Here is a 27,255-nt window from a genome sequence, read left to right as displayed (position 1 = left end):
ATCACGAAACCTCAATTGCTCAATATTTAATACTGTATAAAATACAACCAAAGTACAAGGTTAACAATGTAACGTTCAAAACCCTATCTACAAATCATTTACCTATAAACAACATCTCAGGTAGAGATATATTCCCGTTCGTTTATGCTTTCGGGGGCTACTTATGTGCACAAGTCATACATGCATACGTACAGTACACTAGGTCTGCTGATGTATTGAATTGAATACATGCTTCTGGAGTAATTAAAGCACATTTTTAAAAGGCAGCCTCTAGGTTCACCAATAGTCAATAGTACAAACCTGACATTTCTTATCTGAATTGAACATGAGACACCGTGAGGTAGCCTTGGACTATTCCATTACTGTACAGTTGATAGTTCAGTAACGTAACGCCAATGGTGATTAGAAGGGCTGTGTGTTCCGTGCTGAGGCAAATTAACTGGCAAACCCTTTGGGGCCTGTCATATATGGACACCAGAGATATGAGAAGCAGACGGACGGCCAAGTGTGTCATGTTGTTCTGTGATAACAAACCTTTAACTATGCTACAGTAACAATGAGATGGTAATCCTAAAGAGAAAAAGAACTGAAATGGTACAGGTAGACAGACCATTTTTAACTGCTGGTTGATCTAGAGGGGGGGCCGGGCGCTGCCCCTGCCCGATCCGGCCGCCCTTGGCATGGTTTTCCAACAGAGATCAGGGACAGGGTGTAACATTGCGTCCCAAATGGCACCCTATTCCCTATATAGTGCACTACTTTTGACCAGAACCCTATGGCCCATGGTCAAAGTAGTGCACTATATAGGGAATAGGGTGCCATTTGGGATGCGAACTAAAACATGGGGGAGGGCAAAGACGAGGTGCAGAGAGTGGAGGCTGGCAGCAGGTTTTGCAGGTGGCTCCAGCTAGTGCCTTGCAGAGCTCCCCAACGATTCTCCATCTGCGTCTATCTCCTCATAGTCTCGGTGCTCAGTGGAAATGTGGATTTCAATTGTACTAGACTCTGAACCTAGCAAGACAAAATAGGGGAGATGACCGAGTTAAGGCGGGTATATATATCCCTTCTCTTACACTTCAAATCAAAACTCCCAAGTGTCTATTATTAACAAGTCCTCTGCTGCAGCTCTCTTCATTCAAGGCATGCACAACACCTTCATACAAGTAGCAAATCTCTTACCATTGCGATTTTTTTTTAACAGTTTAGACAAGACTGTATTTACATGTGTTAAAATATATGTTTGGATCCTCTTGTTAAACCCCCCCCCCCCCCCCCGAAAAAAAACAAAACAAGCCAAACAAATTTCCAACACAACTCTATATCGAAACTTATATATAAGATCCTTGAGAGCTATAATACAGGGCCAAATTCATAAACAAGAAACACTAAAGCCTTGAAAGTTGTTCTTTATTTCATGAGGAGTTTTCATTAAAAAGTCACGATCACTGTCTCAGATCCTGAACAACAATCAAAAATATTATATATATCTGTGTACATTATCTTGAAATTGTGCACCGAAACATCTCACTAAGGGCTAGAGTGTATCAGATCCGAACTAGCTGACACCCGCATAGCGGTTGTTTTGGCTGTGTCGGCGGAGGAACTGCGTTAGAGTTGTCAAATCCAGAAGCGTATCCTTGCGTTAGCTTAACCAGAAGACTTTACAATCTAACAAATCCCACGCTACAAGTTCAAACACTCGAATGTGTGATTTTCTATTGTCTACACCTCGATTAGACTGATAGGCTATAAATTAACATGAAACCATGTATTGGCCTACACTTCCTATCAACATTTTGAACTTCTAACGCGGTAGGGATAATAAGGAAGAGAGTGGTTTGTGACACTAGGCAGCCGCTGAAATGTGTCAGCTCATACCACAGTTACACCTCTAACGTCGCCAAAACATTGCTTTGCGGATGTCTGCCAATGCGGGTTAACGCTAAATCTGATTGAATCATGGCCTAAGTTTGCTTAAATAGTAGAACATAAAAATAAAAAATAAACAAAAACATACATTTCTCCCAAAATACATGATATATTTTTGTCCTCACTTAATTGTAATATAACCATGTGAGAGCATAAATATTTGACATTATGGAGTTAAGATGCAGTTAAATACACGGTCTACTACTACCTACCACACAAACAGTTCATGTCATTTCATGATGAGAACCAAAGCCTTTCTGTCCCTGGTCATTTCTCCTGGCTCAGACCATCATCCTCTATAATACATCATCTAAGCTGGTCCTGGGGGACAATCTCTGACAGTAATATATTTTTCAAAACTGGATTTACTAAGGAAAGCCCGGTGAGTGATGCCATTCCATATGAGTCTGAAGACATCTAGAACTTTAGAATCTAAAACCAAATCCATACTTGGTTGTATGATATGAAACAAACTGAGTGCGGCTTTATTGGCAGCACCATGCACTGCAGAATGTAACGTTAGATGATGATGCCCAGCATGTGTACAACAGGTTTCACCAACCTTGATACACTGGGGAGTTACCATTGCCATTCTCCCCGCTCTGCAGCCACACATGCCCTTTACCTTCTGATAGGACGCTGATGGCGTCGGAGGCCGGCTGCCCGTTGCCTGTCATGTTCTTGCCTGTCATGTTCTTGGCCTCCTGGACGTGGCTCTGGTAGAGCAGGGTGGAGCCCACGATGGGGTTGTAGCCCCCCACGTTAGCCGCCGAGGTGGAGGCTGAGTCCCAGGCCAGCTCCCTCCTCCTCTGCAGGCTGCAGTCCACTTTGAAGCCCGTCCAGCCATGGAAGGCCAACGTGTTGAGGAAGCCTGACATGGGGTTCAAGATCCCCTGGAAACAGTAGAACATAACACAGAGACCTTCAGATATGAACAAACCTGAGCCTTCAGAATAACACACTAACATTGGTGCTGGACTGGTTTGCTGTACAAATAAACTTCTGGCCAAGATCGTTTACTATAAAGTAAATGTATTGACAGTGAACCCACCATGATAAACCATGTGATGAGGGCTGCGTTTCGTATATTCTTCAAGTCACCAGCTTTTATGTCTGTCTGCATCTCCAGGTAAAACAGCAGGCTTTCATTGATGATGTTGGGAAGCCAGCTGAGAAGTGGGAATCATGATAAAGGTATTGTACATTAATGTCAGGAAAGCATACTGAATGTCAATACTTTTTTATAATGAATCTTATTTTTCATTATGAAAATGACTTAAGTTCCTTCACTGACTGGACAGATTCACCAAGGGCTAGCTACAATATGCCAAATTAGGTCTCTGTGGCTGCGTTTACACAGGTAGACCGATTCTGATATTTTTTCCACTAATTAGTCTTTTGACCAATCACATCAGATCTTTTCACATCAGATCTTTCTCAGAGCTGATCTGATTGGTCAAAAGACCAATTAGTGAGAACAAAATATCAGAATTGGGCTGCTTGTGTAAACACAGCCTTAAAGTAATTGATAAAAAGTGTAGTAAAAAAAATGCCAGTTCTTCAATTTTGAAACGTGGATCTTAGAATTCAAGGGCCTCTGCAGCTCTCCATAATGTTCGGAAAGCACTTTTTAGAAATAAATGGATTGACACTACAGCATTATAAGTATGACTTCTCTGAGGAAGGTCATGGACTTTATGAAAAAACTTCACACATAAGCCATTCTCCAGCATTGCCAGGAAACACAGTTGCCTTAACTTAATCAAATGTAAGTTTACTTCATTGCCAGGAGCTGTAATATAGATTCCTCCATAACCCATTTACTTGCCATCAAGTTTTGTATGCTGTTTGGCTAACACAATACAATAGAAGACAGGAGAAATGTTATAGACTACATACTATGTATCCCACAATGACATGCAATATTCTGGTCTTTCTCTTAGATAAAGACAAGTTTCTTACCAAATAAAGAAAACCAGCATGATTTTGAAGAAGCGTATTTTTATCTCTGTTCCCAGGCGTCTCTCGTTTTCAGTGTAGATCCCTTGTCGTCCCTTCAATAACGATGTCACTGAATGGAGAAAAAAAAATGAAGGTTCACATTCTTTCTGGTTTTACAATAATCGCAATGTTTCTTCTAAAAAAGAATAGCTATAAAAGATTGAACCCATTTAAACACATCTCTGTAGGACTCTACATTTAAATACGACAAGGGATAGAGCTGTTAGTATTTACAGTTGAATTCAGAATTTTACATGATGCCATTTCTTTTCTGAAGTGCACCAGTCCCTCCTGCAGCAAAGCACCCCCACAACATGATGCTGCCACCCCCGTGCTTCCCGGTTGGGATGGTGTTCTTCGGCTTACAAGCCTCCCCCTTTTTCCTCCAAACATAACGATGGTCATTATGGCCAAACAGTTCTATTTATGTTTCATCAGACCAAAGGACATTTCTCTAAAAAGTACAATCTTTGTCCCCATGTGCAGCTGCAAACCGTAGTCTGGCTTTTTTATGGCAGTTTTGGAGCGGTGGCTTCTTCCTTGCTGAGTGGTCTTTCAGGTTATGTCGATATAGGACTCGTTTTACTGTGGCTATAGATACTTTTGTACCTGTTTCCTCCAGCATCCTCACAAGGTCCTTTGCTGTAGTTCTGGGATTTATTTGTACTTTTCGCACCAAAGTACGTTCATCTCTAGGAGACAGAACGCGTCTCCTTCCTGAGCGGTATGACAGCTGCGTGGTCCGATGGTGTTTATACTTGCGTACTATTGTTTCTACAGATGAACTTGGTACCTTCAGGCATTTGGAAATTTCTCCCAAGGATTAACCAGACTTGTGTAGGTCTACAATTTATTTTCTGATGTCTTGGCTGATTTCGTTTTATTTTCCCATGATGTCAAGCAAAGAGGCACTGAGTTTGAAGTTAGGCCTTGAAATACATACACAGGTACACCTCCAATTGACTAAAATGGTGTCAATTAGCCTAACAGAAGCTTCTAAAGCCATCACATCATTTTTGGGAATTTTCCAAGCTGTTTAAAGGCACAGTCAACTTAGTGTATGTAAAATTCTGACCCACTGGAATTGTGATACAGTGAATTATAAGTGAAATAATCTGTCTGTAAACAATTGTTGGAAAAAGTACTTGTGTCATGCACAAAGTAGATGTCCTAACCGACTTGCCAAAACTATAGTTTGTTAACAAGAAATTTGTGGAGTGGTTGAAAAATGAGTTTTAATGACTCCAACTTCTGACTTCAACTGTATCTATGTATGGAATATCTGATATGAGTGTGCTTGTGGATGCAGCCTTAGGGCCCTGGTCAAAAGTAGTACACTAAATAGGGAATAGGGTGCCATTTGGGACGCATATTGCCTGTCCAAGGCTCTGAATCATAAAGAGCTAGCCAGCACCAGAGGGGCAGTTTGAACTGACCTGCAGACACAGTCCTGGCGAACAGCGTAGGGTTGACTATAAGCACCAGCAGTAGAGGAGCGTAGGTAGTGATGTAGTGAGGAATGGCATGCTGCAGGCCATTCTCACAGCTGCAACACGAGAGAGCACACTGAGAGAAAGGCACTGCACATCACACGACCTTACATGTATCCTCCAGGCATGGGGGAAGGATCACAGGAGGTAGCAGTACAGAGACATGTTGGGTTAGCACACCACAATCCTCAGTCATTTAAAGGTGTAGTTCAGGATTTTGGCAATGGAGCTCTTTATCTACTTTTCAGAATCAGATGAACTCGTGGATACAATGTTCATGTAATTGCATCTAACTTCCTTCATACTGGACGCAGATACAGTACATAAAAATCGTAAGTTAATTTGACTCTGGGGAAGTAGATAAAGGGCCTCATTGCCAAAGTCCCGAACTATCCCTTTAACTACAATAGGGCTATTGACTGTCAGTGTACAGCACAAGTCTTGGAATGCACATAAAACTGGTCTAACATCAAGGATCCTAAGACAATGTTCACTCCTCCAAGTATCTTGACAGTCAGCAGTACAATAAATGTTGTCACAACTTCACAAGCCTACATTTTCAATGTGATTCATGACAACACAAACTTGATGTCACAGACACAACCAATGGAGAGCTGTTGACATACCTGGAGATGGATGGGTAGTAGAGCATGGCCACACCCTCCACACACAGCAACACGGCCAGACCCCATGTGATCATGTGATACAGGATGATGGTACTGACAGAACAACAAGACATCACATGTCATGGGGCCCTGTGTTTTGGTTAATTATGTCATATGACCTGGATTTTAATCTTTATTTAAAGCTTTTTCATTTCAATTTTATTTAATTTTTATGTCAGATGGTCCAGCACCATCCTCAGACAATTGGTTTCATTTTTGGTATAATTCTCATTTCTGGAAAAGGCTTAAAATAGAGGTTAAAATCCAGGTCATGTGACATGATTTACTAAAACACAGGGCCCTACTCATGATTCATGAGCCAGGCACAGCTTTCAACACATAAACAGACACTAAATGTACAAAACATGAAGGACACCATCCTAATATTTAGTTGCACCCCCAGTTGGCTGGATGTCCTTTGCGTGGTGGACCATTTCTTGATACACACGGGAAACTGTTGAGCGTGAAAAACCCAGCAGCAGTGCAGTTATTATTTAGTCTTGCCCATTCACCCTCTGAATGGCACACATACACAATCCATGTCTCAGTTATCTTAAGGCTTAAAAATCCTTTAACCTGCTCACCTTCATCTATACTGATTGAAGTGGATTTAACAAGTGACATCAATAAGGGATTGTACATTTCACCAGGATTCACCTGGTCAGTTATGTCATGGAAAGAGCAGGTGTCCTTAATGTTTTTTACACTCTGTGTAGTATATTTCACACAATATCTCACTGATTACATATGAGATATACGGTAACGCCCAGAGAGAAGTGGTATCAGAAATGAAAAGCAGATTTTCACATTCTCTGCCTAATGGAAGTGGCATATCATTAGGACAGTATGAATAATTAAACACAATATTTGTTTTTGCGCTACATCAGACTATAAGTTGCTGTGGTACTTTCCCCATCTGGAAAGACAGAAGAGTTTTATATTGAGGAGTTGCAGCTATATTATATTGTGAGATTACTGATATTATATTGATGAGAGCGCACATCAGAGGCAGTGGTACGTTTCCCTAACTGGAGACATAGTCAAGAGTTTTATGTCTATAGTATTTTGAGAGCAGAGGAGGCTCGTGAGGGGAGGACGGCTCATAATGAATGGAATAATATCAAACACATGGAAACCAGGTGTTTGATGTGTTTGAGACCATTCTTTTGATTCCGTTCTATTGATTCCGTTCCAGCCATTACCATGAGCCCATCCTCCCCACTTGAAGAGCCACCACTGATTGAGAGAAAACATATTTGATATAGAAGTGATATAGCCAAATGTGATTGATAGCAGGAGGAGAGTATATACTACCTGATTCCTGCAGATCTTTTGACCACAAGGAAGACATCCACAGCGTAACAGAAGGTCCACCAGAAGGATGCACTGAAGAACAGCTGAATCCACATCTGGGGAACACAAACCAGACTAAACATCAGAACAACACACTGTATATAAACCATACTGCAACAACCATCATACAGGAGGATATGATACATGGTGCAGAATCTCTCCTTGATAAGTAACGTGATAGCTTTCTAATGTAACTAAACCTAACCTAGGTCTAATCTCGTATTTGAAATAGGCCTATGACTGTGTTTAAGAGCACAGGGTGGTCAGTACATCTAGGCATCTCTGCTGTGTGTCAGTGTGTCCAACACCCAAATACTGGATCAACGTTGTTAAATGCTCCATGCAGAATAATTGACTTACTCGGGGAATTTCAAATTCTCTAAATAAAGGTGTTTGTTCAACACCCTTGACTTTCCTCTACATTATCTGCTGTGTGCAGTGAAATGTTTTATTTTATGGTTCTTCACAACAATAACTCCTTTAAGCACCATTTTGTCATGCAAGTGACTGTTTCTAATGTAAAATACAATCTGCTAGCCCATTCCTGTCAGTACTGTATATTTGCTGAGCTCCTTTTTGTCTCAGTTTAGTCATTTAGTAGACGCTCTTATCCAGAGCAACTTAAATGAACAATTAGGGTTAAGTGCCTTTCTCAAGGGCAAATTGACTGATTTTTCACCTAGTCAGCTCAGGGATTCAAACCAGCAACCTTTCGGTTACTCGCCCAATGCTCTTAACCTCTAGGCTACCTGCCATAACTCTTCTTCTGCCAGGTCAGGAGTTTTTCCTGGTCAGGAAAAAGTCCTAGAGGTGGTTATCATACGTACTGCACTGCCGACGCAGAACACCTCTGGCCACACGTCGCTGTTGTTGGCCACATTGATCCCTCTGACAAGGTTGGGCATGCCCAGCCAGATGGATGACCTCATTATGATACCTGGAGGAGACAAACACAACATCTCAAAACATCTGACCGTCTCATGAAGATCTGTTTTATAAGACTCCTGACTGTATGGATGTCAATGAGTCTCCGTTGATGAAACACTCAGTAGAACGGTCAACCATTGGACGGTCAGTAGAACGGTCAAACAAATGCAACAAGGCTCAGATCACAGAAACTAAATAGAAATAGAGGGTGATTTTTAAACATCTGTCCGTTAAACTGTCATCTTTGTGAGGTGGACGGAAATCACCATAGCATCATACACACCTTACAGGGTATTTATACTGGAGTTAAATCCTCACTGGCTTTAATTAACACTGGAAACAGATAATGAAGCTGTTGCTTATTTGGCTCGTATTATTACACACCTTGTTAATGTGATTATGTCATGGAATCCTTTTTATTGTGGTTACAAGTGTAATGGAAAGACTAGAGACCTCAGGTGATGGTTCATAAGGGCCTTTCCACTTCCTGCTGCACTGTGCTATGACGCTTGGAAACGTGTGCGTATACTTCAGGAACTTAACGTGATGTACTTGATGCTCTAGTGTGCTTTGGCTGAATGTTGAACGTATTAAAGTTGTTTTTATTTGCAGTGGGGAAATAACCCTGCTGGGAGAAACTGGAACCACATACTATTCAAGTTCATTCCATTATTCTTTGACACCTTCTGTAGAAGCAAAATAACAAAGAAAGACATACCTTTGTGGGTAGAGACTGTCAAATGTATAATTTCTCACTACCAATTGATTTACCGTGTTGATTTATTGTGTTCTAATGTCATTTTCCCTGTAGACAATGAAATAGGTTTTCATTGCAACAAATATATCAGCAAACTAATTTAAATGAAGAATAGAATTGATCAAACTCCCTCAGTTCTATTCTCACAAAAGGACAGCAGTCCTCAGTTCTTCTTCTGCATTAGTGTCTTATCTCTACTAGACCATCTAGTAAAGGCCATGACTCAACTTAAAGTGCTTTGATTTAGTATGCTATCATTTTGTGTGACAAATGTCACACAAAAGGGCTTCGAGGATATAAAATGTCACCAGTGGCAATTCAAGCAATGTTGGCTGATTAGACTCCACCTCTCACATGAGTCTAATTCTAATCTTACTATATCATGGAATTATCCAGCACATATTCTAATTTCAAACAGTAGCCTAGGTGATGTTAAGAAACTGAAACTACTATAGTAGCTAAGCCTATAAATTGCCTCATTTAGACACAAATCAGTCCAATGGTTGGCTTGTGGGACTATACAGTATTTTCTCCATTGTGTATGATTGATTACCGTTATGAAAACAAACTGGTAAGAGTCCATTCTTTCACAATGCATAAATGGTTTATAACAACTTGAAAATGTTGGCTCATGCGTCATCATAATTAGGCTTAGCTACATGATGTGCCATGAGTGGATTTCCATGTGAGACTGAGAGCTATTACAAAATGAGCAAATTGAGCAATATGCCCAATTGCATGTGATATTTGCTATTGTTATTGTGTTACTTTTTATTTTAGTCTACTTGGTAAATATTTTCTTCTTCTTGAACTGCACTTTTGGTTAAGGCCTTGTAAGTAAGCATTTCACGGTAAAGTCCACACTTGTTGCATTCGGCGCATGTGACAAATAAAGTTTGATTTGATTTGATAAGAACTGGTGTTTCACTAGCAACAATAGTAGATTCTATTGTCATAGGCTATGATGAACAATTAAAAAGTTCACAGTAAAGTAGGCTGACACAATTCTAAACGTTGTGTACGCCTACAACTTTGATTAAACTCTCCATCGTATCGGCAGTGACGTGGAAGGTGTTGATGAAAAGTAACGGGACATTTCCTTACCTGTACATCCCAGAATATCACATATGCTGATGATAAACAATATTCTCGACGAAGACGCTGGCTTGGGAAGAGGGTACTGTCCAAGGCGTCTGTAACCCCTACGTTTGGGCAAAAGTTGTAATATAGAAAATATCAAACTTAAACCTGCACTACCAATGCAAATGGCGCTAAAGAAGAGGGGCTGAAAAGTAATGACAAATTCAGTCGATGCGTCTCTGTTTGGGCAGCAGAACGTCTCCAGCCTTGGGGATGCCATCATGGACTAGATGCAGAAAAGCAGGCTACGGTGTCAGGGGAGAAAATAAAGGGAAATTCATTCATTTAGTCGTGGTATGAGCTGCTCCTAGTGAAAATCACGGGTTGAATCATCATGTGCTTCTATTTAATCTTTCCAGTCAGGGTTTAACTGCCCCACATTGGTAAGAGCCTACAAAAAGAATGTTGCTCGGGCATTTGGAGTAAAAAGGCATACTCTTTGTTCAGTTACATTTTTCCAACAAGTTGTCCATGCCTCTATAATATTAAGTATAAATTGCATTATGAGTGTATGAAAACGTGAAAATAGGAGTGAATCAATGTGTGTTCAGGAAGAAACTGTGACTCACCTTTAATAAATAGCAGAGGCTGTAGTCCTGGTGGAAAATATGAAATGCACAGTATGCAAACTTTTTCATTTTCTACAACAATTGACCCAATTATACAAGAACATGTGATCATATGCAGTCGTTTAGAGTGGTTTGAATGTAGGTAGGCTACATTCAAAAGTTGAAATACAGTAGCAAAGTTAAAAGGCCCTACCCAGTCCAGACAGATAGATTATGAACACCCTACTGCACAGCCCCTTGGCCTGAGAAGGTAGGGAGCTGCTGCATTCCAACTCTTAAGAACCAGAAAAGCAGGTGCGGAAAGGATTTGTGAAACAAAACAAAGGAGCTATGAATATGCATTGATTACAGAGAGGGCATTGAGTGGGTTTATGCAATGATAAACTATTCTAATCCATGCCATTTCTCTGACAAGGCACAAAGTCATTTATGTGTTAGGTTTACAGTGGCAGGGATTATATCAACATCATTTACTCCTGAGGTACTGAACTGTTGCACCCTTTACAACCCTGCTGGTCATCTATGGACGACTGAACATCTTGAAGAACAATTTGGCCTTAATGGCCATGTACTCTTATAATCTCCATCCGGCACATCCAGAAGAGGACTGGCCACCCCTCAGAGCCTGGTTCCTCTCTAGGTTTCTCCCTATGCCGTTCTAGGGAGTTTTTCCTAGCCACCGTGTTTCTACATCTGCATTGCTTGCTGTTTGGGGTTTTAGGCTGGATTTCTGTATAGCACTTTGTGACATTTGCTGATGTAAAAAGGGCTTTATAAATAAATTTGATTGATAGATTGATAGTAGGCTATTTGATTTTGCAGCATCCCCCTGGAGAGCTCTCTCTCTTCTCTCTCTGTCTCGTTTTCCCTCTGAACAAACCTCTCTCTGCTACTGTCATCTGATGGTGGATAAAATAACTTCTAAAGAATGTTTTCATCTGGACTATCCTTGGGATAGAGAATCACCTTGTTGCATCCATGAAGAGTGCATGTCACAGAATGCGCATAAGGAGTGCCTTGTCATGTTTTCTCACTGTCACGTGTTTGCCTCTCGATAATGTCAATGAGGGGTAGCAAATTTGGGGTATTTAAAAATCAACAAATTTATGTGGAGGATTAGTTTATTATCGTGCTTTGGGTTTATTATCTGCTTTGGGCAGTGTCAGTTGTTGATAATGCCAGTGTACCTATCACAGGTGGCTGGTGGCACTTTAATTGGGGAGGACATGATTTCCATGTGTTTGATACCATTACATTTCCTCCATTTCAGCCATTATTGTGAGCCGTCCTCCCATCACCAGCTTCCTGTGGTACTTATGTATAATCTCGGTTATCCCAGAACTAAAGTCTCACGTAATTGGTGGGTTGCTCGATTTATGTTTACGTAGTCTGTCCACGAAAGATGAACCTATGCCAGACAATGCAGTAACTAAGTATTTCTGGTGTATTTCCTCTAAGACAACATTGTATCCTCCAAATGGAAAAAGTAGGGAGCATAAATTGGTTTCTGGCAAATTTCTCTCTCTTGCAAATCTCTGTGAGCCTTGAATTTCTCCTTGTAAAATGTTGCCATTTAGAAGCCTATCCAGCCAGCTATTTGAACTGCATTCCTTTCCAATAACACACAGGTTTTTTGGAAACTTGCAAGTAGGCCTATACAGCTGATGAACGGCCACTCATGGAAAAGTACTCCTCCATTTAAACCATGGCTTTACAGTTTGTATCCAACACCACCTCAGAGGGCAAAGTGTGTGTCACACAGGGTGTTGACACAATAACCCAAAATATGAAAACAAACATGTCACTGCAAATCTGATTTCTATGTATCTTTCCAGCCCCAACTCTCTCTTCCTCCCCTTCCCCCTCTCCCCCCTCTATATTTCTTCATCAAGCCCCCTCCTTCCATCTCTCCCTCCCTCTTATACTGGACCCGTCTTATAAGAGTTGAATGTTCATCTTGTCATTATTGTACTGCCGTATATTGTTTATATGGTCTGTCTTTGAGTGGACTGTTTGTGATGACAGTGTCAAGTTACGAACCTGCTCGACAGGCTTCCACTCACTCTCTCTGCCCCACCATTGGTTCTTAATAAGCACCATGTGCACTGTAAAAACCAGCCCAGCAGGGCATTCAAACCCACTTCCTGCATCTCAGACTCTGAGTCTGGTGGGAAATGACATCACAGGCTCTGAGTTGGGGCCTGATGCCAAAAACACCCCAAAAACAGTTCAGGAACAGACGGGTACAGATACATTTTGACACCAGCGACAGGTGACAGCCCAGTTGCTGATGTTACAAAACTGATGGTGCAGACAGACTACTAGACTGCTGTCTGATTTGAGGAACTCTATAGGTAAACAATGAGACAGGCCACAGGACACAGCAGTGATAACCAGAGGAAGAATGCAACTCCGACTGTATCTGTTGTGTTTCTCTCCAACCCTTTGATGAGTGGTAAGTACTAGTAGACTGCATGGTGAAATAGACAAAGTATCCACTTGTCTATATCCATGCTTTGGCTAATGAATTTATGTATGTATCTGTGAATGATCCTATGCGTGTTGTTTTTATTTTGTAAGATATTGAGTCAGATTGGTCCCCCATTCATGATGCAGCCTACAATGGACATGTTCTCACACTGAGAAACCTAATAGCTCAAGCAAGGAAGGCATAGCCTTGGACTGGCAAGGAGTCAACCGTTATTATGCAAGCTCATGCCTGCAGGCGTCAGTTAAACTGATATTTGTTATTTCTGTTTATAAAGTAACAGTAGCCTTACCATCATCTGCAAAATGGGACTATAGATGGAATGTATCACTTAAGCACAGTATTATACAACGGACAGCTTAGAAATGCTGCACACTTCAAAGCAATTTTAATATTGGGAGTGGAATTTCTGAATAAGCTTAAAAATGTCTGTCTATTGTTGATTGAGGTAATTGCAGAGGGAATAGGATTGGTTTTGATGTTTTATTGTTGTCATGTTTCTTTCTTCGTCACAGGGAACGTGTGTCAACCTGGCCACTCTAGAAAGAGTCTCTCCCCTTCATGGAGCATGTCTGCAGGGACACACTGCCTGTGCAAAGTTACTGATAGAAAATGGGGCAAATGTGAGTAAGGAATTCCACTCTATCTGCACCATCTCTGGCTGATTTTAAGACTCACACAACACAAGGTTGTATACATGTTTATTGACATGATTATGATTGAATTTAATCATACAAGTGCCATGCTCTACCAACTGAGCTACAAATGACCACTCTCAATGTATAACAAACAATGGCCAAGAACAGGCAGACCACCCTGAATATGGGTTAGATTATGACGATATTAGACGATTAATCACACACAATCCTTGCCACTTTGACATTACTAGCACAAATCTGTAGACAACAATAGCCCTACTGTTGAATTCAACTGTACGCTGAGTGAGAAGTCACATTTCAATAACTTAACTGTTGAATAGCCTACTACATTTTAGTTATAAGAAAGCACTGAGCGAAAACAAAAAACCACTGATGCACTCTCCATATAGGTGTATACACTACCATTCCTAGACACACTGACACAGTAGTATGCTTACAATGTGACAGACAGTGGCGTGTTAACCTTCTCAGCAGGCTATCACCAGTACTTTTGTTGGTTTTGATAGGATGGGTGAGGGATGCGGCAAGATGTACTGGATGTAAGACAAGAGCTGTTCAGTAGAGCTGATGAGTGTATGTTGTTGTCTGCGGTACCAGGTGAACGTCCCCACGTTGGAGCAGACCACCCCCCTGTCAGAGGCCTGTGCCCAGAGCCACGTGGCCTGTGTGACCCTGCTCCTCCAGCACGGAGCCTTACCAGAAGGATACAGCCTCTCAGCCTCCCCATCCACCAGGCCACAGCCAAAGATCAGGGGTCATATTCTGAAGGACAGACTCCTAATAGATAGATAGATCCTCTGTGGTTAGGGTTGCAAAATTCTGGGAACTTTCAATAAATTCCCCGGTTTTCTAGAAATCCTTGTTGGAGGTTACAGATTTCCGGCTTAATCCCTTCTGACTCCGGGACTCCCCCAACCGGATTTGGGGAAAACCAGGGAATTTATTGAAAGTTCCTGGAATTTTGCAACCCTATTAGTGGTGCATCAGCCAAGGCGGTAGCCACGTGATTCACTGAAGACTGCACTGCAGCTTGTGCCAAAGTAATAAAGGGAAAATCCCTGTAGAGATGACAAAATGTTGGCGAAAATAACATAATGAAGAGATCATGATGCGTGTTTTTTTTTCTCTCTCAAAGGTTCATATACAGTAGCTACAGCACTTTGACAAAGATGAAAGTAAAAATGTGTCAGCTTTTATAAAATAAAAAAGAGCACCATTAGCTAAAAATGTACTGTTGCAGTAATTTATGGGAGATGCTGCCATCTTTCCTTTTTTGTAATACTTAAAACCTGTTGGGGCTACAGGTTAGCAATGAACCCCGAGTCGGGATTGCTAACAAGGCTGGAAATTCAAAACATCAAAAATCTAATAATTTCAATTTCTCAAACAATCAACTATTTTACACAATTTAAAAGATAAACATCTCCTTAATCTAACCACATTGTTCGATTTTCAAAGAGGCTTTACGGCAAAAGCATAAAGTTAGATTATGTTAGGACAGTACATAGCCACAAAAGTACAAACATCCATTTTCAATTCAAGGTCAGGCGTCACCAAAAGCAGAAACCAGCTAGAATTATGCACTAACCTTTGTCAATCTCCATCAGATGACACTCCTAGGACATTATGTTATACAATACATGCATTTTTTGTTCCATCAACTTCATATTTATATCCAAAAACAGCATTTTACAGTAGCGTGAAATTCAGATTTTATTCTTCTCTGAAATGCTTCCGGTGAACATAACAAAATTACTATTCGAAAACATTGGTAAATTATAATATTGTCATTCAAAGAATAATATATTATCATCTCGTAATTGCTACCGAATGGCCAGATCTCAAAATAACTTTACTGGGAAATCACATTTTGCAATAAACGGGGTGCTATGCTAAGAACAACAGGCTATGCTATACAGTTAGCATCATCTAATATTGATAATAACATTGTAAATATCCCCTTACCTTTGATTATCTCCATCAGAAGGCAGGCATCCCAGGTCCGGAAGGCATCCCAGGTCCGGAACAAATGTGGTTTCTTTTGACAAAGTTCATAATTTATGTCCAAATAACACCAAGTACTTAGCGTTCATTATGCTCCCACAAAACGTGGTGGGGGGAGTGTAAAATCACGCCGAAAAGCTAAAAAAACCTAGTAAATAATCTATTTACGTCCGTTCAAACATGTCAAATGTTGTTTAGCATTAATCTTTTGGTCCATTTTTAACGTTAAACATCAGTAATATTTTCACACAACCTATCCTATGTCTAGATAAACAATGATGACAAACTCACGTTTCTCAGATTTATGCGCAGGCGCAAAAAAATGAAGTGATGACATGTCAACTTCCTTGGATTCTAATTTGCTCTCTGTTTATCATAGACGCTTCAAACAACTTTATAAAGATCGTTGACATCTAGTGGAAGCCGTAGGTGTTGCGAAATGAATCCTTTCTCACTATGGTATCTATAAAACAATGACACTAAATAGTACAGTCACAAAATTCACATTTTTTTTGGATCTATTTTTCACAGGTTTTTGCCTGCAATATGAGTTTTGTTATACTTACAGACACCATTCAAACTGTTTTAGAAAATTCAGAGTGTTTTCTATCCGAATGTGTTAATAATATGCATATCCTAGCTTCTGAGTTGGTGTAGGAGGCAGTTAAAAATGGGCACATATTTTTTTCAAAATGTCTCAATACTGCCCCCGAGCCCCAACAGGCAAGAGCAATTTGTTAAGCCATGGTCACGTTGATTTATTTTGTTATGTGTAATGAGATGTATCATTCCCTAGATTTAGATTCAGTCAGCACTTTTTCAAAGCAGATCCCACGCACTGTTCTTTATTCCTTGAAGATATCTCTGTCCAGGTCACCCAGAATGCATTGAGTCTCAGGTTCATCACGGGGCAGATGTTGATTAACACACTGACCAATCAGGCTCCCCACTCTACACTGCCTGCACCGATCAGCATCTGAGCACTGTGAAGAAATTGCTTCAGCTAGGTATGAAAGTGGATTCTCTTCCATTTGTCTAGTCTAGATACTGTAGAATCTGGACTAGACATTGACCAGTGTGCTTCTATCACAAGGTTCTGCTGTATATAATACATTTTACCAAGATAGACACGGCACATTAAGTACACTACATGACCAGTAGTGTCGAATGCCTCATTCCCAAATCATGGGCATTATAATGGAGTTAGTCCCCCCTTTGCTGCTATAATAGCCTCCACTCTTCTGGGAAGGATTTCCACTAGATGTTGGAACATTGCTGTGGGGACTTGCTTCCATTGAGACACAATAGCATTAGTGAGATCGGGCACTGATGTTGGACGATTAGGCCTGACTCGCAGTCGGCATTCCAATTCAACACGAAGGTGTTCGATGGGGTTGAGGTCAGGGTTTTGTGCAGGCCAGTCAAGTTCTTCCACACCGATCTCAACAAATAATTTCTGTATGGACCTCACTTTGTGCATGGGGGCATTGTCATGCTGAAATAGAAAAGGGCCTTGTGCAAAGCTGTCATCAAGGCAAAGGGTGGCTACTTTGAAGAATCTCAAATATAAAATATATTTTCATTTGTTTAACACTTTTTTCCTTACTACATGATTCCATATGTGTTATTTAATAGTTTTGATGTCTTCACTATTATACTACAATGTAGAAAATAGTAAAAATAAAGAAAAACCCTGGAATGAGGGTTGACTGGTTCTGTATAGTGTAGGTTGAGGCTTATTCACCTAAGGCACTCAAATGACATTTACTGTGCATACAAAATCTATACATGATCAACACAATATCCATAAATATACGCTCTCGGTCAGGTGCTAGTGTGAACAGAAGTAAGGATGGGGACTCTCCTCTGAACACGGCAGCCCGTCTGTCCAACCCTGAGCTGATGTCTGTTCTGCTGGAGCATGGGGCTGACTGCAGCAGCAGAGACACACAGGGCAAATGACCCCTGGACCTGGCATCTTGCAACAGCCCCGTGGAGAAAATAATGCTGGGCCACAGAGGAGGTAGCTAGTCCCCTAATGGATCTATCTGATACACAACATTTTGGTGGTGTTTTGAACTGCTTGTATACTTCAAATTAAACCTGTCATACATATGTTGGTGTTTGTGAAATGGTTATTGGTTCTTGCATTGTGATACCATGATATAGTAATAGATTTAGGTACTATTTACATTGTTCTTGTATCATTTAAAACATCTAACCCTGAAAATGTCTTTCTGTCGTTCTAAATCATGTCCGTTTCTTCTTGGATGCCTGGCCATGAGTGTCTGTGCAGCTGTGACGACTGTCCATGAGGAAGATTTTGGGAAAGGCCAGACTTAGTTCAATCCATGGTCTCCAGATCCCCACAGAACTGAAACAATACCTGCTGTAGCAATCAGATCTATTGGGTACATCCATAAAATGAAAAAAAAAAAATCTATCTCAATGCATTTCTACTTTCGGTCCATAGGCGGCACCCTAACACAAGCATCTTTGGACAGAGGACAAACTCTCAAATGTGAACGTTGATTGGTGGGATTGTTTGTGCCATATCTTGAAAAATGAAAGATATGAGAAAGAAGAGAGAACTTGAGATTTTATGCATTCATTTGTGCATAAATAAATGAATACGTCTACTGTCACTTGAAGAAAGAACAGGAACTGTGGACACATGGACTTTGTTATGTAAAAAGGAGATCAGGGTTCATTGTATATCTACATATAAATGAAGTGGTGTGAATATATCTCAGCATTTTATGTAAAAAGGAGAGCAGGGTTCATTGTCTATCTAGATATCGATGAAGTGGTGTGACTATATCTCAGCAAGAGTTCATTAAGTTTTACTAAATTAATGCCAAATTAACATAATTATTTTTGTTCAAACAATGTTCATGGATATTGTAACAAGCTTCGAATGTAAGTATCCATCCATGATACGTACACCCATTTATGCATTTATCTATCCATACAATTATGTAAATATATAAGTTAACACATAGGTACACACACTATATAGTTCTGTCCTTGTGATGTACTTGTCTAGTATTATGTATTATAAACTGGGTGGTTCGAGCCCTGAAGGCTGATTGGCTGACATCCATGGTATATAAGGTCTGTATCTAGGCACTCCGCATTGCATCGTGCGGGGAACAGCCCTTAGCCGTGGTATATCGGCCAAATACCACACCCCTTATTGCTCAATTATGTTGTGTTTTGTTTGGACCCCAGGAAGAGTAGCTGCTGCTTTAGCACTAGATAATGGGGATCTTAATCAAATATTTAATACACACACACACACACACACACACACACACACACACACACACACACACACACACCACACACACACACACACACACACACACACACACACACACACACACACACACACACACACACAGAGAGAACAGCACCATACTTAGACACAATAAAGGATTTTCTCCTGAATAAATATGTTATAACACGATTACACTCGGGCTATTCCATTCTCCCTCAAATCAGCGATCAATCAAGCCTTTGGGAAAGGAGATGCCGCCCCAGGGCCTTGCCATGAATCAAGATAATCAAGGAAAACTAAAGCCAATCGCTGGGAGAGAAATGGATGCTTGGAGACACAGAAGTGTGGGTCTTTGCGAGGTTATACACTTAGCCAGACTGCTATATTGATTGCCTTCTCTCTCGCTTTTGTGTGGTCCACTGTATTCCTCATAATAACCCAAGAGAGAACACAGGAGATGTTGAAACAAAAGGTAAAGGTAGTGTAATGAAGGATCAATCTCTGATACCTAATCTTCCATTTAAGAATGGGGAAAGTTGACTAGAATCTCAGACTCACACCACCTAGTATTATGGTTTCTGAGAGTACAGAACACCTTTCTGTTACCTCTCTGAAAAGTTATAATTTACAATACAGTAGGGTTATCATTCTTCCTTTATTTCATAACCAATCTGTAAAGGGAGAAAACTCTGCTTTGGTTAGTTATACTTTATTGTCCTCAGAGAGGAACATTACTTTCTATAATAATTGATAATATGGTGACCACATTCATTCCAATTACTGCTTATGAACGACTGACTATAAAATAAGACTCAGAGAAAGTGCCATTCATATTGTGTCTATGGCTCTCCGTGTCTATAACTAACCCCCTTACAGGGATCACTGTCACCTGACCTCACTGTATCTGTAAACTACCATTAGAGGCCTGCCACTCCACAGGGGGAATCAGAGCAGGCACTGGTTTTAGGATATAGGTTCTAGGGCAGAGGGAGAGCAGTCAAGGTTGGATGTATGTTGAGAGAGGAGGCAGAGCATGACTCTTGATGCCCACTTGTCATCCACCTGCCACGTGAATGGCGCAATGCGAATGGCGCCGGAGGGGATGGCTGCAGTTTTACGGGCTCCTAACCAAATGTGTTATTTTTTCCCCCGCATTGTTTGTAACTCATTTTGTACATAATGTTCCTGCTACCGTCTCGGGTTGACCAAAAATAGCTACTGGACATAAGAACAGCAATTACTCACCTCGAAATGGACAAAGACTTTTTCTTTAAACAGTCCGACACAAACAATATACTGCTTTGTCGAGACAATGCCCAAATCCCCGTCATCAGCGTGAAGAAAAAAACGGAGGAAAAGGGGGAGGAGGGCAGGGTGCCTTGTAAAAATGTGCAGACGAGTAGGTAAACCACCACTACCCTCCGTATTATTGGCCAACATGCAATCATTGGAAAATAAACTGGACGATCTACGATTAACATTATGGTACCAATGGGACATTAAAAACTGTCATATTTTATGTTTCACCGAGACGTGGCTGAACGACGACACGGATAATATAGAGCTGGCTGGCTTCTCCGTGCATCGGCAGAACAGAGCACCTACGTCTGGTAAGATGAGGGGCGGGGGTGTGTGTCTCTTTGTCAATAACTGCTGGTGCACGATATTAAAGATGACTCAAGGTAGAAAATCTCATGATAAGCTGTAGACCACACTATCTACCAACAGAGTTCTCATCTATATTATTCATAGCCGTCTATTTATCATCACAAACCAATGCTGGCACTAATATCGCACGCAAGGAGCTGACTAAGGCCATAATCAAACAAGAAAATGCTTATCCAGAAGCGGCACTCCTAGTGGACGGAGACTGCAGAAAAACTTAAATCCGTTTAACTTAATTTCTACCAGCATATCACATGTTCAACCAGAGGAAAAAAAACTCTAGACCACCTTTACTCCACACACAGAGACGCACACAAAGCTCTACCTCGACATCGCAAATCTGACCACAATATATCCTCCTGATTCCTGCTTGCAAGCAAAAACTAAAGCAGGGAGTACCAGTGACTCGCTCAATACGAAAATGGTCAGATGACTTGGATGCTACGCTACAGGACTGTTTTGCTAGCAGACTGGAATATGTTCCGGGATTCATCCAATGGCATTGAGGAGTATACCACCTCAGTCACCGACTTCATCAATGAGTGCATCGACGATGTCGTCCCAACAGTGACATTTCCCAACCAGAAGCCATGGATTACAGGCAACATCCGCACCGAGCTAAAGGCTAGAGCTGCCACTTTCAAGGAGCGGGACACTAATCCGGACGCTTATAAGAAATCCCGCTATGCCCTCAGACGAACCATCAAACCGGCAAAGCGTCAATAAAGGACTAAGCTTGAATCCTACTACACCGGCTCTGTCGCTCGTCGGATGTGGCAGGACTTGAAAACTATTACGGACTACAAAGGGAAACCCAGCAGCGAGCTGCCTAGTGATGGGAGCTTACCAGACAAGCTAAATGCTCGCTTCAAGGCAAGCAACACTGAAGCATGCATGAGAGCATAAGCTGTTCCGGAAGACTGTGTGATCACGCTTTTCCGTAGCCGATGTGTGCATTACCTTTAAACAGGTCAACATGCAAAAATCCGCAGGGCCAGACGGATTACCAGGACGTGTACTCAAAGCATGCGCGGACCAACTGGCAAGTATCTTCACTGACATTTTCAAATCAAATCAAATGTATTTATATAGCCCTTCTTACATCAGCTGATATATAGCACAGAAGAAAAAAAATGTCATAAATGTATGAAATTGTATGAAATGTATGCATTCACTACTGTAAGTCGCTCTGGATAAGAGCGTTTGCTAAATGACTAAAATGTAAAATGTAAAATATATCAAAGTGCTGTACAGAAACCCAGCCTAAAACCCCAAACAGCAAGCAATGCAGGTGTAGAAGCACGGTGGCTAGGAAAAACTCCCTAGAAAGGCCAAAACCTAGAGAGGAACCAGGCTATGACGGGTGGCCAGTCCTCTTCTGGCTGTGCCGGGTGGAGATTATAGCAGAACATGGCCAAGATGCTCAAATGTTCAAAAATGACCAGCATGGTCAAATAATAGTAATCACAGTGAACAGGTCAGGGTTCCATAGCCGCAGGCAGAACAGTTGAAACTGGAGAAGCAGCACAGCCAGGTGGACTGGGGACAACAAGGAGTCATCATGCCAGGTAGTCCTGAGGCATGGTCCTAGGGCTCAGGTCCTCCGTGAGAGAGAAAGAAAGAAAGAGAGAATTAGAGAGAGCATATTTAAATTCACACAGGACACTGGATAAGACAGGAGAAATACTCCAGATATAACAGACTGACCCTAGCCCCCCGACACATAAACTACTGCAACATAAATACTGGAGGCTGACAGGAGGGGTCAGGTGACACTGTGGCTCCGTGCCATGGATCCTCACTACAGGTTCCGCGCCATGGATCATAACTGGAGGCTTCTTGCCATGGATCATCACTGGAGGCTCCGGGCCATGGATCATCACTGGAGGCTTCGTGCCATGGATTATCACTGGAGGCTCCGGGCCATGGATTATCACTGGAGGCTTCGTGCCATGGATCATCACTACAGGCTCTGGGCCATGGATCATCACTGGAGGCTTCGTGCCATGGATTATCACTGGAGGCTTCGTGCCATGGATCATCACTACAGGTTCTGGGCCATGGATCATCACTGGAGGCTTCGTGCCATGGATCATCACTACAGGCTCCGGACCATGGATCATCACTGGAGGCTTCGGACCATGGATCATCACTGGAGGCTTTGTACGTGGAGCCGGAACGGGTCTCACCGGACTGAGGAGACGTACTGGCAGCCTGGTGCGTGGAGCTGCCACAGGGCGTACCAGGCTGGAGAGACGCACTGGAGGCCGGGTGCGTGGAGCAGGCACAGGATATACTGGGCCGTGGAGGTGCACTGGAGGTCTCGAGTGTAGAGCTGGCAAAACCCGTCCTGGCTGGATGCTTACTTTCGCCCGGCAAATGCGGGGCGCTGGCACAGGATGCACTGGACTGTGAAGGCGCACCGGAGACACCGTGCGCAGAGCCGACGCAGGATAACCTGGACCGAGGAGGCGAACTGGAGACCAGGAGCGCTGAGCCTGCACTACCCTTCCTGGCTGAATGTCCAACCTAGCCCGGCAAATGCGGGGAGCCGGCAACGAGCGCACCGGGCACAGTGCGCATCACCGTATAACACGGTGCCTGACCGGTCACACACTCCCCATGGTAAGCACGGGGAGTTGGCTCAGGTCTAAACCCTTACTCTGCCAATCTCCCCATGTGCCCCATCCAAAATTATTTTGGGGGGAGCTGCCTCTCGGGCTTCCATCGTTGCCGTGACTCCCGGTCTCGTCGCCGTTCCTCTCTCGCTGCTTCCACCTGCTTCCCCGGCAGGCTTTCGTATCTCTCCAATACTTCCTCCCAAGTCCAGTCTATTCTCTCCTCAACCTCCTCCAAAGACCAGGATGCCATCTCCTCCCGGGCACGCTGCTTGGACCAGTTGAGGTGGGATCTTCTGTTACGTTCGTCGTAAGAAGGAGACCAAGGCGCAGCGTGCGTAGAGTTTCACATCTTTTAATAAATGAAACTCACCAAACAAAACAATAAAGCACAAACGAAACGTGAAGAAAATGGCGTGCTCACAGGCAACTAACCAAAAAACAAGATCCCACTAGACCCAATGGGAAAAGGCTGCCTAAATATGATCCCCAATCAGAGATAACGAATGACAGCTGCCTCTGATTAGGAACTATATCAGTCCAACATAGAAATACAAAAACATAGACGTTCCCACCCGAGTCACACCTTGACCTAACCAAACATAGAGAATAATAAGGATCTCCAAGGTCAGGGCGTGACATACGCAGATTTAAAGAGGAGTCTGTAATTTGCTTTCTAACGATCAAGCGGTACCTGAGCACCAAGTCAAGGACCGAAAGGCTCCTTAACAGATTCTACCCCAAAGCCATAAGACTGCTGAACAATTAATCACTGCTGCTACTCACTGTTTATTATCTACGCATAGTCACTTTACAAATTACCTGAACTAACCTGTACCCCCGCACATTGACTTGGTACCCGTATATAGCCTTGTTATTGTTATGTCATTTTCTTGTGTTACTTTTTGATTTAATTACATTTTTGTTCCTTTAGTTTATTTAGTAAATATTTTCTTAACTCCATTTCTTGAACTGCATTGTTGGCTAAGGGCATGCAAGTAAGCATTTCACGGTAAGGTCTAAACCGTTTGTATTCGGCGAATGTGTCAAGTAAAATTTGATTTGAATGACCTACAGTAGATTCAGTATGTGGAAATAACTACAGTATGTGGCTTTCATTGAGTGGATGGGGAAGGGAAACCCCCCTCTTGATGTACAGTACTATATGTGCTGTAGGTCTGAATATAGTATGGAGGCAATTACAAGATTATGTTATAATACTTTTATAGCATCAAATCGTTGTTTTATGCAACAGAATAGAGGATTCTTATAACTCTCTATTGTGTCTGTGTGAACTGAAAGTGGGCCTCTGAGAGATAACACTGACAGGAGATTTATGATGTCTTTGGGGATACCGCATTCCAGAGCATGAGTTAATGTTTCTCTACTGGTGTACCAGGGGGAGATGGCTCCAGTATGGAGTTGGGGGGGCAGACACTGGTCTCTACACAATGAAAACTGTTTTTACAGTAGATACTGTCTGCTGTGAAATATAAGTATCTTTCATACAAATCTTAACCTTGTGACCCATTTCATGCATCTGTTGTGTGTCATGTAGACTGGAGGAGGATGGACTTTGATATAAAATGCTGTGGCTCAAACCAGCTTGTTGAGTTCTCAGTGATCACCTCCAGGGGTGATTACCGACCAGCTCCATTACTGCACTAATTAAATAATACATTTTGATTGTTTTGAAGAAATCTAAGTCTCTCCTTTTGATTAAAATAATTCCACCACAATAGCCCCATCAGTTAGCTGTCTATACTTAGCCTTGACTGATGAGGTTTAGCATCATTGACATCATATCACATAGGTACAGATCATGGTGTTTGCATCACCCAGTTATTAAAAGCATAAAAACAGAGCTTGAGGGACCCACATTGAAACCACTGTACACTAACATCTTTCTCTGTACTATAAACTGACGGATAATCAGAAAGGCTGAAAGAGGAAGCACAAGGTAATGTGCTGCCGTGAACGTGGAGATTTCCCTCTTCTGTGATAATACAGCAACAGCTGCTCAGACACATACAGATCCAGGAGCTCTCGTTACTCTCACTACCTCTCCATTGATCCCCCTCACAATTTGCTGCTTGCAGTAAATCATTGTCCCTTCAAGCATACAATGAGCATCTTGGGCCAGCTGCGCACATTGAGCCGGACAATTTACTGGTGTTTAATGTTAAATCAATATTGTGGAGGACTTCCTGACTTCTGGGACTCTGGGCAGACCTATCAGACCTGTGTAATTAGTGGCATCTTGGAAATCAGGGAGGAGGATGAGTCTGGGAGAATCTCAATTGCATACTCCTTGTGACCTCTCTCCTTGCCTCCTTCTCAAAACCTATTGGAGGAGAAGGTCAGAGGGGAGAGACGTTGACTTTCTCATCCAATGGGTTTTAAGGAGGAGAGAGGACACAAGGAATATGTCATTGAGATCTTCCCTCTGTCTGTCAGGGGGGAGGGAAAACAGTCATGTGTCTGCACACCTTGAAACATCTAATTAACTTTCTGAACTGTAATGACTGAAAGTAATGCATTAGTGGTGGGAGTGTGTGGGAACATGGAAGGATGGTCATACTGGGTTTTGGAACACTTTATGTAACAAACTGGATCAATCTGGCTTTGAGTGGATTTTGACGAAGACTTGGTCAGGTACTGAAGGAGGTATAGCTGCATTTAAGAGATTACCCACCTGCACCTGATGTTAAAACTTGTACCTAAAGCCCCCTAGAGAGCCTGGCACTCTATTTACCCTTGTCCTGCTAAATGCACAGGCACTTACTGCCCCAAACAGCTGCAAAAGCATTTCTTAGTGAGAGCGAAAATACAACAAATAATGCATGTTTTACACCCAGTATAAACATTCTCCTCAAATGATCCAACGACTAATATAAACAGTCCATTAATGCAAGGACAGAGGTTTCTCAATCGCGAGGTAGACTCATACAGAAGAAACCTTTAAGAGTAAAAAGAAAGTTCATAACATCAGAACATGTGAACAAGGGGAAACACGGAAAAAGCACTGTTACGAAACATGAGGTAGCAGAACGTGATGTGCTAAAATAAGAAGGAGAAAAGAAAAGGATCCAACCAAAGCAAAAGCCAATGCATATGAAACACTCAAAGCAGGAAGTACCAGTGACTTGCTCAATACGGAAGTGGTCTGATGACTCAGATGCTAAGCTACAGGACTATTTTGCTAGCACAAACTGGAATATGTTCCAATGCCGATGGCATTGATGGCATTGAGGAGTATACCACCTCAGTTACCGGCTTCATCAATAAGTGCATCAATGACGTCATCCCCACTGTCATGACGTTGCCCTCTTTGGGTACCACGAGCACAGTTGACCCCCCTCCCTCTGCACCAGCCCTTTTCTATGCACCATCCCCCCCGACCTCTATACTCCTGACACCAGGCTCTGCAAGAAGAGGTTGTAAATTCCTATGAGGAGATTCTCTCCTCATGGCCACAGTATAGAGACAGAGTGAGTTTTCATAGACCACACAAAGGAATTTCTTCTACCTCACAGAACTTGACAACCGAACAATATTCAGGTTCTGGAGAAGGCATAAAAGATTGGTGAAGAATCCAGCTATGAAGTGGTCCATTTGGTACAATTTTGTGAAACTCATGAGAGACAATACGGCCACATTACCATAATCATGTTTATACAATAGCCTCAGCTATGAGACATATCTAAATG

At 42.0% G+C, this 27,255-nt stretch overlaps 1 protein-coding gene and 1 long non-coding RNA gene across 3 annotated transcripts; one reads left to right on the top strand and one right to left on the bottom strand.

The window, feature by feature from the left end:
• Positions 1-685: 685 nt before the first annotated feature.
• On the bottom strand, positions 686-16,717 carry LOC106586618 (G-protein coupled receptor 143). Of its 2 annotated transcripts, XM_014174100.3 has the most exons (10): positions 10,832-11,047; positions 10,227-10,507; positions 8,266-8,375; positions 7,400-7,494; positions 6,047-6,139; positions 5,367-5,476; positions 3,892-4,000; positions 2,981-3,098; positions 2,555-2,822; positions 686-1,011 (listed from the first exon to the last, which is right to left on the bottom strand). In XM_014174100.3, the coding sequence occupies exons 2-10, from the start codon at positions 10,483-10,485 to the stop codon at positions 908-910; spliced, it is 1,266 nt and encodes a 421-aa protein (XP_014029575.1). In that variant the 5' UTR covers positions 10,486-10,507; positions 10,832-11,047; the 3' UTR covers positions 686-907. The 2 variants fall into 2 exon arrangements, with proteins under 2 accessions (XP_014029575.1, XP_082825234.1); XM_082969108.1 differs by lacking the exons at positions 10,227-10,507; positions 10,832-11,047 and adding an exon at positions 15,944-16,717.
• Positions 12,972-15,207, top strand: LOC145864061 (uncharacterized). The gene is made up of 3 exons (XR_014382634.1): positions 12,972-13,286; positions 13,835-13,942; positions 14,576-15,207. It is a non-coding gene; the product is annotated as an uncharacterized LOC145864061 (long non-coding RNA).
• Positions 16,718-27,255: the final 10,538 nt, after the last annotated feature.

Source organism: Salmo salar, chromosome 25 (assembly GCF_965601325.2).
Source record: "Salmo salar chromosome 25, fSalSal1, whole genome shotgun sequence".
Lineage (NCBI taxonomy): Eukaryota > Metazoa > Chordata > Actinopteri > Salmoniformes > Salmonidae > Salmo > Salmo salar.
Note: the sequence above shows the minus strand (reverse complement) of the source record. Positions and strands in the feature narration are given on the sequence as shown.